This window comes from Tauraco erythrolophus, chromosome 4 (genome assembly GCF_009769465.1).
Source record: "Tauraco erythrolophus isolate bTauEry1 chromosome 4, bTauEry1.pri, whole genome shotgun sequence".
Classification (NCBI taxonomy): Eukaryota; Metazoa; Chordata; class Aves; order Musophagiformes; family Musophagidae; genus Tauraco; species Tauraco erythrolophus.
This window is the reverse complement of record NC_141468.1, coordinates 46280077-46295559: the sequence shown is the minus strand read 5'-3', so window position 1 is coordinate 46295559 and position 15483 is coordinate 46280077. Positions and strand designations below refer to the sequence as shown.

General features: G+C 44.1%; 1 protein-coding gene across 2 annotated transcripts in view; it reads left to right on the top strand.

The window, feature by feature from the left end:
• The first annotated feature begins 5903 nt into the window (after nt 1-5903).
• PAWR (pro-apoptotic WT1 regulator) overlaps nt 5904-15483 on the top strand; it is a 78810-nt gene continuing 69230 nt past the window's right edge. The window contains exons 1-2 of one of the 2 annotated variants that reach the window (XM_086610548.1): nt 5904-6146; nt 6231-6407. In XM_086610548.1, coding sequence (XP_086466674.1) covers nt 5904-6146; nt 6231-6407 — 420 coding nt within the window. Of the gene's footprint in view, nt 6408-15483 lie in introns of both variants that reach the window. The other variant, XM_086610547.1, reaches the window with a different exon arrangement.

The window sequence follows — 15483 nt, the reverse complement described above, 5'->3', positions numbered from 1 at the left end:
CAAGATGGACTCTAGGATTGATTTTGAATGCTAATACCTCTTGATAAATCCAGCTGTTTCACAAAGCTCTGTTGTATTTACACGCCAAATTTCAAATCAGGCCCTAGCACTTGAAAAAAAAAGTTTTAAGCATCCAATTCAGTAGCACAGCAAATAGGATAAAATTGATATTTCAGTAAAAGTGGAATTGTCAGATTTGTATGAGCTTCCAGGCACAAGTCATAAGAAAGTAATCCAGTTAAACCACTGACTACAGTGGCTAGAACAAAATTAATTGTTAAAACCTTACAGAGGAAAACCTTGCCAGAAGGTTAGTGCTGTGATGCTAAGCTCCAGTGAGGGGAAAAAAAGAATAATTGAATTAATTCCTGGAAGAAAAGGAAATAAAAATCCATGATGATAGGCTAAGCCTCTTAGATTTAGATAGCGGTACAGCTCAGAAGTAGCAGAAAGTGGTATTAAATTGCAAGGGATAGCAGTTTATCTGCATTTAGACAAAAATGCAAAACCAACGAAGACCAAGCGATAACAGAATATGGTAGGTAAGAAAAGATAAACCAAAGATTAAGAGAGAATTTGAAAAGCAAACAGTACAGATGTAAACAGAAATAAAACCTCCCTCTACATACTTAAAAAAAAGGAAGTTGATAAGAGACAAAACATGCAGTCACTTCACTGTCCAGAAATGAGGCTACCAGAATCTCCATGTTACCCTTCCCAGCTTCACACCTTCACTGGGATGCGCTGCAAATTTCAGAATGCTTTCTGAAGGCATGGGAAAGAGGCCAGTGGTCAAGACTATGGAGCACTGCCTACTTTTTTAAACTCTTTTGACCATCTCCGACAGAGATATTAAATGTTCTGTTAGCAATGTAACTGAGAATAACAAAGGAGCACAAGAGGAAGACACTCAAAGTATGTTTCAGTAGGTTTTGTCTTGTCCTAGGCACGTGGTCTAAGGCAGCATGAGTGGCTGGAGAGAGGAGAGGAGTATTGCTGCAGGACAGCAGAGCATTGGCTTGGAAAGCATTAGTAAGAAAAGGTTAAAAGGAAGAGTCAAGAGGGATAGTAGTGCTATGTTCGAGGATTATTTAACTTTTAGGGGGAGATTTGACATTAGAAATGTCATGGAGCATAGGTAGGGATTTTACAGGAGGGTTAAAGGGAAATTATGGTAAGAGACTTCATGTGAAAGGTCTGAAGTGAGGTTTTTGAAATTCTATAGATACAAAGAGGAACAGATATTTCTACGAAAAGATGGCAGTAAGATTTCACTGAGTCATAGCAATTTTAAGCAACTGCATTTATGGAAGTACAGTGCAGAAGTAAGTAGGTAGATAGGTCAGTTGAGGGTACACAGTGATGGGTGTGAGGGTCATCCAGCAGGTGAAATTTAAAGCACCAGAGAGGGAAGATTTAATGGGTCAGCACCAGAGCGAGCTTAATAAACCTAGTTTAATAAAGCACGAGCGATAAAGCAGGTAGAACAAGTATGTGACTGAAAGAGTTTGTAGTGGGAGAAGAAACACAAAGAAAGCTGAATGAATGGACTTCAAAGGGGATGTGATATGGGAAGCAATAGATAGGTGCATTAAGTGGAAGAGTTTCATGGAAGTTCAGGTAAGACAGGCAGAGGAGGGGTGAAGTCCAGAGCAGAGGGAAGAGTACGCATGTTTAAGAAACAGGCAGGCAAATACAGGCATCCCGCCAGAGGCTTTGGACAGAGCCTTCCAGAGATGCTGAAGAGTGCAAGAGGAATGTTTCAGTGGAGAGGACACCAGCACCAGTGGGTGTAACAAATGTTTGCTAAGCTTGGAGCCCAACGGTAACAAGGGAACAGACATTGGGCAGGAGTTTGGATGTTGTCCTTCATTTCCTCAGCCAATAATATGTTATCGTGTACACTATTTTATTTTGCAGCCCTTGAAAACTGCTACTTCAGAAAATATTATGTCTCAGATAAACTTGTACACAGAACCTTAATAAGGCTTCATAATTTGGTTGAATCTTTAAAAGAAGTTACAAAAATCTTAAACAGCTTGCAACCCTTCAAAAAGGAACCAGCTTTAAAGTGCCCAACCCCAAAAGGCACTTCATTTCCTCACGACTTTAAGAATAAATGATGGGTTTTATTGTAAATTGAAAAATGAAGTGTTTGGGTTTTGCCTGGCAAAGGAGATCAAGATCATCCTGCCCAATCCTGATGGTAAATTTACCTCTAGGGGAGAGTCTCATTCCATGATAATGAATATATAAAAACCAGTATCTTAAAGCTTAGGGACCCTTGTTATTATGCCAGCTTAAAACATAGCTAATAAAATGAATTGTATTTCTAGGCCTTCAGAATATCCTGAAGATTATTTTGGTATGAAAAAAGTGCTGTTCTAAAAACGTTTGCAAGTGTTGTGGCAGACGAAAACATGCAGTGTGATACTTAAACTATTTGGGACTTAATCCCTGAAAGCTCTCCAGCACAGACAACCTTATTGAGATGCAAACATCCGACAGTCAGCATTTTTGTATTGGGCACTTAAGCCCAACCTCACTCACCACAACATAACTCCAGTTAATATATAACAGACTGTAAGGAACACAAAGCCTTTTTGGCACTAACCCCCCCCCCCCCCCCCCAATGTTTTTTATAGAAGATGAGAGGAAAAAAACCTCTTACAGCAATTTGGATGATTAGATGCAGCTAAGGCCCGGGAATGGCATCTCCTACACATAAGAAAGGTGGACAGATAAGATGCAAAGTGGGCCGAGCATGTCTAAGCCTTGGTAGCTGCTAAGGACTGCCACAGAGAGAGGGGCCCAGGCAGCAGCTGGGGAGACCTGGGGTAACGGAGAACTGAGGGTGTCCTAAGAACTAAAATAGATGGCTTTATTTCTCCATTTACACAACATACTGTAAGTAGCAGCTTTCTAATATGACTCATTTTTGGCCAGGTGTGCTACTCATGGGGTGTAATAGTGAGGGGCAAAATATTGGTGTTGTCAGTTACACGATTCTCTCAAGAAAAGCTCTTCATTGTATAAAAGGAAAAAATTGACAGAGTGAGAAAGAAAGACAAGAATTCACATGAAGGATCCTTTTTCTAAATTGCGTTTTCTGAAAATACAATCAAATAGTTTTTTAACTTAAAAACTCTACAGCTAAGAATGCGTTTTTCAGAAGAGTGCTTAGTCAAAACTTTTGTTAGGTCATCTTTTTGTTAAGCGCTTTATCTGCAAATAGAAATGTGACCAACTTTACTACTTTTGTATCGCTGAGTATTAAAGAGTAGAGCTAATAGAGAACTATGTTTTCACCATCTAATTTTCTGCCTGTTTACAGCTTTCCAGCATAACACAGAACAACTAGCCTGTTTTGTTTGGGGATCTTCCCTTAGCCTGAAAGATAAGAGGTTTCATCTGCACTGAGGATCCTGATACCTTAACTTCCATATATACAAACATTTCAACACCCTTCAAAACCAACCTCCACACCAGAAACACCCACCCTAAACCCAAACCAGAGCAGAAATGAGGTATGAGTTAAGTGAAAAGTCCAAGTAAATGAATGATCACCAGAAGTGCAGAAAAGGTTGGCAGAGTGAGACAGTGCCCACTGCTGTGGAAGAGAACAGGGTAGAGACATATCTAAGGTGAAAGTGGTTACATGGACTAAGCCTGTTATTTATACTGTAAGGTGCAGAGAGCCTAGTGCGAGATATTTGGGGCACCGTTTTGACAGGTATTTACCTGTATCTGCAGCGTTGATATTTTCTTTCCTGTAAAAAGAAACCAAAAACTTTTGCAAAGTTTGTATTCTGAACTCCTAATGAATTTAGTTAACCAGGCAGACAAATTCAGACTGAATCTGAAAGAGAGAAAAAGGGTGATAAAAAGGTGAGAACGTGCTCCCAGCTACGTAATTTCAGGCTAGATGGACTGACGTAAGCTTGTATCTTGTCCTGAGCCTGCTGGAAAGGTAACACAAATACACCCCTTCATTTCCCTCAGCATACCCCTTATAAAGCAGGATTAAGCAAGCCACAAATCTACAGAAAGCAGTCATTTCCGAAAATACCACGATCGATTTTCAGGGTGCTGTTAAGACACAGTGAACTCAGCAAAACCAAGAGCTGAGTTTTCCGTGAAGGTTTAGCCGTGTGATCACCTACACAAACCATTTAATGGACACAGCATACTCCCATCGCATTCCCTGCACGTGCCTTTTTCCTAATATTTAACCCAGTTAGTTTCGCCCACTGAAGGCTGTCTTATTTATCAACGAGACGTCTTCCAAGCCTTTGCAGCATGACTGGCGGAAACCCCTTGAATCCTTGTTTCTCGTAACATCACGAAAACGCAGGCTCTTTCCCAACCTTCCGCCTGCGGGAGTGAACTCCGCTGAATAGCTCCGGTCTGCCCACCAAAGCCGCAGACGAGAGGACGTTATAATGCTGCGGGAGCAGTTCACTTCGGCCCCCTCTCACCGCGCACAGACCCCATTAAACGACGAAGCGGGAGCCGCGGCAGTCACCGCGTTTTCGGGCCAAACCGCGCTGCGTCCCCAGCGCGCCGTTTCCCTAACGACAGCCGAAGCGGAGGGCGGGCCAAGCCGGGCTCCACACGCCGCTTCTTGCCTTGCCCCTGCCGTCGGCCCCCGGCGGGGCCGCTCCCCCCGCGGGCCGAGCCCCGGGCACCTGCCCCGTGGTTCGGCGGCCCCGCGCCGGGTTTGCCGGCAGGGAGCGGCGGGCTGCTCGGCCCCCCTCACCGGAGGCTTTCCGGCAGGTGCGGGACGGGTTTGGCGGAGCCCCCCGCGGGCCCGGGCGGGGTGTGACACCAGACCGTCTCCTCCGGTCCCCCGTGGCTGGGCTCGGGCAGCGCCCGCCCGCCGCCCGTTAAAGCTGCCGGTGAAGCGGGAGCGCGGCCTGAGGGCGGTCGGTGTCCCGCTCCGCTCCTCGCGCGGCCGCGGCGCCCCTCGCCCCCTCCTCCCTGCCTCCCTCCCGCATTGCCGCCCGTCGGGAGCGCCGGGGTTCGTGTCCCCTCCCGCGCCGGCGCTGCCCGGGGCAGGTGGCGGGACCCCTCGGCGGGCCGGCACCGCGCGCCGTCAGGTCGCGGCGCGCAGCGCACCGGGCCGGGCGGGGCCTCCTCGCCCTCACCCCATTGTTGAGGCCACCTCGGCAGTTTCCGCCCTGGCTTCGGCTCCGTCCGCGCCGCGATGGGGAAAAGGGAGGGAGGGAGGGGGAAGCTCGGGAAGCCTCGGGGCCGCGCCGCTCCTTCCGGGACGGCGGGAGGCGGTGCCGCTCACCTGGTGCCGCCGGCGCTGGGGAGCGCCTGAGCCGTGGCCCCGGCGGGCGGGAGGTGAGCGCCGGCCGCCTCCGCCCTGCCCCGCGCGGGAACACGGTTCCCCGGCAGGCAAGCTGGTGTCGGGGGGATGGCACACGCTCCGGCCCCGGGGACGAGGGACGGCGCTGCGCGGTCGTCGTGGCCGCGGCGGGCGGGCGGGCGTCGGGGCGCCGGCGAGCGGGGGAGGCGGGCGGCTCCGGGCAGCCCCGCGCCGAGGGGTGAGGGGAGTCCCGCGGGCGCGGGGTGCTGCGCCGGAGCTGGGCGGCGCGGTCTGAGCCGCGGGCGCCCGGCGTGCGAGGACGGGCGGCGATGCCGACCCATCCCCGGGGGCCGGGGGGGCTTCCCGGGGAGGCGGCAGGACAAGGACGGGTAGCGCTACGGGACGGTTCACGTCTCCCCTTTTGTTTCTCTCCAGGGTGTTTGCGCTTCTCCGAGTCTTTCTCCCCGCCCCCGTCTCTCCCGCCCGCCCCGCCGGGACCTCTCTTCTCCGGGCGGCAGCAGAGCCGCCTCAGGGCGGGCGGCGGCAGAGGTGCTGGTGGGGCGCTCTCGGCGTCCGGCCCGTCGGGAACATGGCGACCGGCGGCTACCGCAGCGCCGGGGGCAGCACCACAGACTTTCTGGAGGAGTGGAAAGCCAAGCGGGAGAAGATGCGGGCGAAGCAAGCGCCGCCGGCCCCGGGGGCAGCCGCCGGCAGTGAGGCCAGGCCCGCGGGCGCCGCCGCCCCCGCCGAGCTGAACAACAACCTGCCCCCCGGCGGCCCGGCCGGCCCGCCCGAGCGCGCGGCGCCCCCCGCCGGCGGGGCCGCCAACTGCGTCGGCCTCGCCAGCGCCGCCTCGGGCCGCGCCGCCGCCGCCAAGGAGCCGCCGCCGGCCCTCGCCGCAGCCCGGGGCGCCGAGCCCGCCGCCAAGCCCCCTCCCGCCGCCGCGCCGGGCTCTCCCGAGGGCGAGGAGAAGCTGGCCACCAAGGGAAAGAGCTCGGGCCCCAGCGCCAGGAAGGGGAAGGGGCAGATCGAGAAGAGGAAGCTGAGGGAGAAGAGGAGGTCGACAGGTGTGGTGAACATCCCGGCGGCCGAGGTGAGCCCGCGGCGGAGGGGGCGGGCGGCCGCCGCCGCACCTGAGCCGCCGCTGGGGGCGGCGGGGGCTCGGTCGTCCGGAGCGCGCCCGGTGCGGGTGGGGGGCTCGGCCCGCGGCGGCGGGCAGCGGGGCACACCGGAGCTCAGCTCCGGAGCGCTCCTCGCCCGTGCCTGGGCCGGTGGCGAAGCTTTCTCCCTGCGCAGCGTGGAAAAGCACGAAGGCCCCTGCACGCAGTCGGAGGGATGTACGGTGGTCGTTACAGTGCGGTATCCAAACAATCGAGGTGCCGTTTATTCTAAATAAATTAGACCTGTCATGGCCCGTGACGGGTTTTTTTAGGTCTTCTTCTTGGCAGAGGGTAAGTTCTAGGGCTGTTGCGTGATCAAACCGAGACACGTGCCTGTTAAAGCATGATCAAAACAATAGCAATGAAAGAAAACTGATTTATCAGCTCCGAATAGATGTTCAGGTGTAAATATTATTCGGTTTGGAACCCAAAAGAATTTCCTGCACTGGAAAAAATGTAGTGGTTTAAAGAGCATTTTTGTGAAGGCAGAGGAAGATATTTTTATCAGCCAACACCACTGTCCTCTGTGGTTTGCTACCAGTATAAAAATCTGGCGTTGATTTATAATACTCCTAGAGGAATTCAGAAGAATGATAACTAAGTTTTTAGCTTTTTTTGCAGTTAATAACAAAGACCACAGGAAACTTTGAAAAAAGCTGGATTTTAGTCTGCGGTTTTGCACTAACAATGATGACCACCATCACTGTAGGAAAAAGATTAACATTATAGATTATTAAAATAACACGAGAAAGTAAGATCTTTGTTTCTAAAGCAGCAGGAGAAGATGAAATCATGTTCTCCATACCTGAAGTCACTAATCCCTTTTCTGTGACATCCTAGGCACTTTCACAGCAGACACTTTCATGCAAGAAGGTATCTGAAGGTGAGGAATTAGTTTTAGGAACAGTAGAAATCTTCGTAATTGTGTTTCTTGAGAATGATTACTTGCATAGTCTTTAGTTTGAGGTCAAGTGTTTTGGTGTAGGTCTTCGGTATTCTTGCTTTGGAAAGTGAAAAATGCAAACGAGTTCTTTAGTTCTTGGGCTTCAGATCGTGCAAGCTTTCTAGATTGTGGTTGGTTTGTTTTATACAAAGCCCCCTAAATACCTGCCTCCTGTGCTTCTGTAAGAACTCTTGAAATGCTGTATATCTGCTTCCCTAAGTAAACCAGTCATAGCCTGGTTAATAATGGTTTTGTGCATTGCAGCAAGCATTGCACAACATTGTATTTTAAGGATCTCTCGTGTATACGCCATCCCCAGTCATCGTCTTTTTTTTGTTTGTTTTTGGGTAGTGGGTTTCTTTTCACTCTGAGACTAACGTCCTGGTTCTTTGAACTGGTTTTCTGAACTAGTGTTCCTTTGGTAGCTTTTGGGTGATGTGGTTTGGGGTTTGCTGGTTTGGTAGTGGTTGAGGTGGTTTGAGGTTTGCTAGTTTGATGGGTTTGGTGGTGGTTGGGGTTTTTGTTTGTTTGTTTAAATATTGCTCAAAATATGCTTTCCTTTCCAGGAAAACACGTTCCTTGCTCAGCAGCCATTAGGATCTTATGTGTGAACTTGCTACTCTAGTTCTTGCTGCATTGTTAAGGGTGGTTAATTTATTAAGGTTAACATATTTAGGCATTGAGAAGCAAGTTCTTGCGCATTCCCGTATTTCTGAGGGCTTAATAACTTTGCTGCCTGTCACCATGTGTTGACACTTCTTGGAAACTTCTTGTATCTTTATACTAATTACTTCTGTAACTCACGATTAAGTGTTCCGTTACATTTTCGAGGTCAAATTTTAATAAACGTAGATACTACTAGCAAGTTTCCCCAATAATACCTTGTACGACAGGTAAGTGTTGCATTTTTGACTGGCATGAACTTATGCAAAGCTATCTCTTTTCAGTATTTCACGTTTCTTAAATGTTGTTAATTGTTGCCACATGCATTCCTAAGAATTATTTAGCTAGGGAGCACTAGATAATTCCTGATGGTGGACAGCTTCAAAAACTGCCTCCAGTGTCAAATGTCAGTAACTACTCACCAGTCAATGTTTTGCAGCATATTTACTTGTACTGTCTCTCATATATCTATTTATTCATGAGAAAATATTTTAAAGCACTGATTCAACACAGTCAGTTGAAGTTCTTGGACAAAAGGCTGCCATGTAGATGGTGACTTGTTGGAATAATCTACAACACTCCAGTTTCTCGCTGTCTTTCTCATCAGATGCTAGGCGTAGCTTTACCATGCTATACGTAGTGACTTGATAGTAGTACACACTGAATTTAAGTGCTACTGCACACTTGTAGATCTGTGTGGTGTATGTTTTAAAATTACTTTTCAAGAGATGTTCTTTTAGAGCTTCACTGGGTGTTTTATTGTCTTATTTTTCAAGAAAATAGTGTTTCTCTAGAATGGAGTAGCCATTTTATGTTAAACATCTCCCTTTTATGATCAGTATGCCACTGTGGTGGAGAACAATAAGAGGAGATTCTGATACTCTGAAATTACAATGGGTAACTGTCGATAAAATGCACTCACAAAGGATACATAGTGCATAGAAGCTTCTCTGGCCAAAATGGAATACAAAACCAGTTTTTACCCCAAAGAAGTAGGATCTAATTTCAGTTACAGTGCAGCTGGAGGTTTTGATGATGTGAAAAGTGGTGGCATAAGGAAAGTAAAAGTTTATGTTGTCTCAGTTATCTTGAAATAGGCATTAAAAATAATTAATTAATTAGTGATTAATTTCCCTTCTGTTCTATAGGAGGGTAACAGAGCTACGTCTTAAACAGCTCTATATCTTGAATGTATTTTGCACTGAAGTCAGTGGAGGAGAGAAGCCGTAGGGGAGGCTGCGAAAACAGATGGTGGCAGGTTGGGAGTAGTGGTGACACTTTGTATTTAGAGGCCATTGCGATAGAAGTAAAGGCTGGTTTTTATCTTCTCAGCACTAGTGCTTATCTAAGTAATGATGGCTTTCGAAAATGGCTTCTGAAATACTTGCAGCTTTTTTCCTTTTTGGTGGTTCTAAAGTCGTTTCTTGATAGCTTGTTGAATCTTGAAAGTTGATGTAACTCTGAAAGTGCTGTGGGATTTGGGTTTTGTTGCCTCATAAGAGTTCTTCAGGTTGTGGAAGGTAACTAAATTGTATGTAATTATCATTGCTATGTAAGTTTCCTTTTTTAAATACTAAGCTTTATAACCTTATGTTTTTAGCTATGTTAGAAAGCGTTTCTCAGTTTGTGAGTATTCACTTGATGCAGGTCTTAAGTTTACTTGTAACATTTTTCTCATTTACAGCTGCGCTAGTATCTGTCCAAGAAACACGGAGCTCCCATTACGCTGCACTGACAGTGCTTTGTGAGGACCCGCATATAGGATGAGAGTTATGTTTTGTATTGTTATACTAATTCTTCTGTGCTGCTCCAAGCAAAACAGGCTGCACTGGTGAAAGTGCAGCTTCGCTTTTGTAACTGTTTACACTGGAGGATTCTGCTGGCATAGCTCTGGGGATACGTTTTTTTTCTGAACCTCAACCAGGAGAATAACAACTAGTTTTGTGGTTACCTTTTTTAAAAAGGGATATATAAATATATATATATATATAATTGAAACCTTGGTCCATCTGGGAAGGACAGTTAGATAGGCGCATTTTATTTAATGTGTGCTTATAGACCAGGTTTACATTTTCACCTAACCAGATGGAAGTCATCTTAATTCAGAAGCGTTCTTCTGTTAATAACAGGGTGATGAATGACATAAAAAGGTGTAAAGAACTGGGATCTGTGTATTTTGCACGGGAAGCTGCCAGATTTGAGACACAACAGTCTCCTGACCCGTTTGTGGGGAATACTGGAGGTACTGATAGAGTAGAAGGTAGAAGTGATTCAAATGTGGAATCTGCGTAGGATGTTCAGCCAGTTTGTGTTCGACTCTTGTCTTCTTACTAGCAGCCGTAAAGGTATGACTTCTTGAAACCATGCTCTTGGCTTGCTGCCAGGAGGCTGCCTGCCCTTTAGAAGGCACTGCATGTGTGGTGCTTGGTAGAGTGATACCGAACTGCAGCTTTGTATGTAAGCTGGGAGCAGTGAGCTCGTTCTTGTGAGGAAAGAAAGAGTTCCTGCTACTCGAGTAGTCCAGCGTGCTGAGTTGTTTAGACTGACAGAAGGTTGCTGTGTTCCAGTTGGAAAAACTTAAGGAAACTTTAAATGCCATATGTGTCAAGCATAGCAATTAGTGGGTATGTTGTAAAGGAACTGAAATCTTTTTCTGAGTTGTGGAAACTAAAGAGAGGAGTGGAATCCCGTACTGGTGGTTGGGCTCTTTTTACTAGAAGAAGTTTGCCCTCAGCAGTATCTTTCTTAGTGATTCTCTACCTAAGGTTTAAGTTAAATGAAAGAGCAGTTCTAGCCATCTCCTCATAATAATGAGGTGGAGTCTTTGTGTTGTCTAACATCTCTGTGCATTTTCCTGTAAAACGACTTGCTTCTTTTAGTGTATGTTGGGGGGGAAAAAATGTCTCTAAGTGTTTTTTCCAAGTATTGGGGAAAAAACCCAATTTCTGACCACTGATGCTCTTACCGTGCATACAGAGATTAGTATTATGATGGAAGTCTGAAATAAGTTTATTTGACCCAGATGACCATTCATGATACGTTAGGCCATCCTTCTCCTTCCTTTGTCTAGTGAACACATTCAACGTATTAACAGTTCCGTTTATGGTGGTCCTTCAGATGCGGAAGGGTGAAAGAAGCAACACAAACCTCCTCAGATTCTGATAAAAGGATGGTATTGAGACTGTTTACATATATTCTGTTTTACTGTTGATGCCTTTGTGAATTCTGGTTTTGGCCAAGCCTCTGGACAGTGCCTGTTCAAAGGGTATATTCTTTTTTCTTTTCTTTCCATCTTTTTTTAGCACATGATAAGCTTATATTCCGCCTGCCTTTTTTTGTGGGGGTGGGGGTTTGGTTTTTATTTTGGTTGAGAGTATGCTTTAATATCCTAACACCTAGCTGGGTAAGGGAAGTTGTTTGGTCAAATAAATCACATAATAAACTTAGAAGTCTAGAAAATTTTTAATTCTAGAATCCTTGTAGCAACTTCTAAATCGCTGCGTGTGCACCTTCCAAACCTGGGATCTCTATGCTCAAGGATAATGCTATTTTGGAATAAAACTGGGCAGTGGAGTAGTTTTCCAGTGGAAACGATACATGGAACTCGTGTAATTTCTCTTCAAGAGGTGATATGGATAACTTTCTTCTTGTTGAATTTAATAAGGCTGTTTTCATAGAGAAACAAATTGTAGACCAGTACCTACGACTGTAACTCACAGGACTCTTCCAGAAAGTACTGATTCTTTTATGTACTTTTTAATTCCAGCATTCATTCGTGCTGGAATGGGAAGGATGGGGATGGAAAAGTATCAGAAGCTGTTAATTTCCCCTCTAGTTCTTTCGATTTTGCATTTATGTCTAAGTGTAATTTGGGGAAATTTGGTTTTTAAAATGATCTTTTAATAGTTAGGTATAATTGGAAAACATTATTGTATGGTTGGTTTTTTTCACTCTCCTGTTTTTGGGGTGAGTCATCTGAAATAATACAGTTACTGGGTGGAAAATAAACGCAATGTAAGTAAAGTATTTGCTCTTCTGTTGACTACTGAATTCTACAGCAAGTAAGAAAAGTATTTAGTTTAGGTGGTAATTGGTGGTTGAAAAACTTGTTAATGTTCAGCCTTACCAGTTGCTGCCTTTTCTCACCAGTCTGTCATGTAGCCAATAACCCTAAATAATTGTAGATGTTGGTTGGCTGAAGATAAATATTTCGTTGTGTGCTTTCTAGGCTGTTTCTATAGTACTTAAGACTGAAACACTGTCTGTCCCATTGTTGTTTGTTCTTAAAGCCTACTTAAAAGACAAGATAATCTGGAAGATAAAGTATTGTAGGATAGAGAGTAGAAACAGCCTGTCAGCTGTATGACATTTGTCTACTTCTACACTGAAATAAACATATGAAGCATCTTCCTTTCGAGTGGAAATTAGGTGACTTCAGTCTCATTGAAAAGCTAAGGGAGGGAAGTGTTGATATGACCAGTTATTTCACTCAAGTGGAAACACTGCTAAGTATGGCTAAAAATTAATTATCTGACAGTTTTTTCCAAAATGTGTATATATTTTCACTGTAACAAGTAATTGCTCTGAAAATATTTAATTGTTGTTTTATAAAAATGCCTATATTGTTGTTTTATATAAATGGGTACTAAAGATTTTTCAGCATTGGTGTATAATACATTACACTGTAATAGGCACAGAATCATGACAATAATACAGATTGGAAGGGATCTCTGAAAAGGTTGTCTGGTTCAATCTCCTGCTCAAAGTGGGGCCAATTTTAATCAGGTTTCTTAGGGTCTTGCCTAGGAAAGTTTTGAACATGTTCAGCCTGTTGAGGCTGATACAAATCACAGCTCTGCCTTCCAGCCTCTTAACCAGTCCCTACCGGTTTGGTGTCAGCCACAAACTTGCTGGGAGGACTCTCCATCCTATTATTCAGATTGTTAGTAAAGGTGTCGATATTGCACTAATATCAGCCCCTGAGGGATGCCACTTACTTGGCTGCCAGTGGAAGTTTATAATGTTGATTTTTGACCTTTTGAGCCTGAAGATGCAGCCCGTATTCCACCACCTAATAATAGTACATGCTTCTGTGGGCCGTATTTAACTGGTTTGACTTTAAGGATGCTACAGGGAGATGAAGTCAAAGGTTCTACTTCATCCTGGAAGAAAACTTTCTAAGTTTCTGGGATTGCTGGTACAGAAAACCCTAATATGAAAACTGTGTACGTTAATACAGCTGAATGTGAGAGAAATTGTTTAGGGTTTTCTAGTTTCTTTTTGGTAGTGGAAGTGCTAGAAAACTTTTGCTTTTTCCAAAGCAGCAAGACAAAATAATAAGCAGTTTGAAAGATGGCAAGAGATCAGTCCATCTTGTTGCTCTGTTGTATTGTTTCAGGTGGGTGAAGCTATTAATACTTTGGAAGAGTAATACGAAAATAGATTTTCTGTGGAAAACTTGTGGTGTTTTGATATTTAACTATTTAATATTTAAACAATATTGTAAACCTCTAAAACTTAATAATATTTTAATGAAACTACCCTGAATGATAAATAATGAGTTAGTGCTTTGGGTTCTTTCTCCAGTTGAGTTCACCTTTGTGATCTCATCTCTTGTAACACTTTTAGAACTGTCTTCTGAAGGTAATGGGATTACATAGCAATCTCAGGTATTTGTAACATTGTTTTCAAAAGTAAGTTCTCATATTCATAGCTGTGGAGGAAATAACTTAATGAGTAAACCCTGAAGTCTGAAAAAATGGAAGGATAAATGGAGAAGCACTCCAAAGCTGTTGCTTCTAAAACCTTTGGAGTTGTCATGTCTTCAAAATGCCTTTGTGACTTTGAGGATTGTGATTCATCCTAAACCTGAAAATTCAGAACTAATTACTGAGAGACTCATTTATTGAACACATCATGAAGCAGATGATTGGAATAAATTATGAAATACGAAATATATTTTAAGATAAAATTAGACTTTTGGGTTCGTTTCTGTACTAGAAGGAACAAATCGTAGACTGAATGCATTTTAGATTTCTTCATTTTGACTCTGGTTTGACTATTGCTAGTGAAACTGCACTGATTCTAGTTCTTAATTTCCAAAGATAAAAGTAAATTAGTCTAGAATGAATTTTTTACTTTTCTACTGTAGCAGCAGGCTGAAGAATACTCCCTCAAAAAGAGAGGAGATGGCATTTTTAATAAAAAGTCAGAGATTTCTATCTAGACTGGGAGGTATTATTTATTTGTGACTTGTGTCTTTATAACAATATTTTTTATTTATAAAAACTACTTTCATAAATTATTAATTAAAGCTGGAAAAAAATGAAAAATACAACCCTTCTCCACTGAGTTCCACAGATGTAACTTCCCCTGACAATACAGAGGAGTAAAAACCATGAATGGATTTATTTCCACAGTCATTCATAAACTATTTGAGAATTATGTTAGAATGTCTCCAGATCTGCATTATAACTTTCCAGCAACCTGTTTGTGCTTTGAATGTACTATATCCCAGATGTGTTACTTTTAAAAGAACCAAGGAAGAAAACACCTCAGAGCCTCCCAAACCCAATAACCTTCCACCTCCTATGCAAGAGAAGCAAAAAACATCCCCCTAAAACCCATCCAACTCTTGACCCTATTTCAGTTTCACTTTATGCAAGTTGAATATTCAGGCATCTCTGATGGCAACTGAGTTTGAGCAGATCTTTCTGTGTCACTTAAAAAAAAAAAAAAGTAATCCAGTGTCAAAATGTAGTTTTTGTGTATCCCAGTAAGAGCTGATGGGAAATAGATTCCTTTTTCACAAGAAAAGGCACCTCAACTCTAAATTAAATATGATCATATGAATTGATATGCAAAATATTTATTGGCATAACCTTTTGTGCTTTGTTCTTAATTATATCTCTGGAACACAGTTGTTTTCTAAATCCTCCTGTAGCTTGAAGTGTTCAGGGGACTTCTGGAAAAGTCACTGTCAAATGTTCAGTTCCACACAAATTTGTACTGATTTCTTAAAACTTACCTTTATCTAGTTCGCATTCATTACATATATGCTAACTCATGTATGTTTTTTTCTCTGCCATGTTGTTTGGGTTTTTTTTGAGTTTGAGTTGTGTATTTAAAAGACTTTCCAATTGGAAGACCGTAGGTGGATGACTATTTCCCGTGCTTCACAAGGTCATGGGAAATTAAAATAAAAACCACAATCCTGATGTTTTATTTCAGGATTTTCCTGTATTTGATCTGCTTGTGTGTTACTAGGAAGGATTGGATGGAACACTTAGGTTTCTTACTCCAGGCCTGCAAATGTCGTATTCTACTGCATCGTGCAGTCTTACCATGTAATAAGCACGTCATCTTAACTGTAGCCAGGTTTGGTGCCTAGTATGAGGACATCA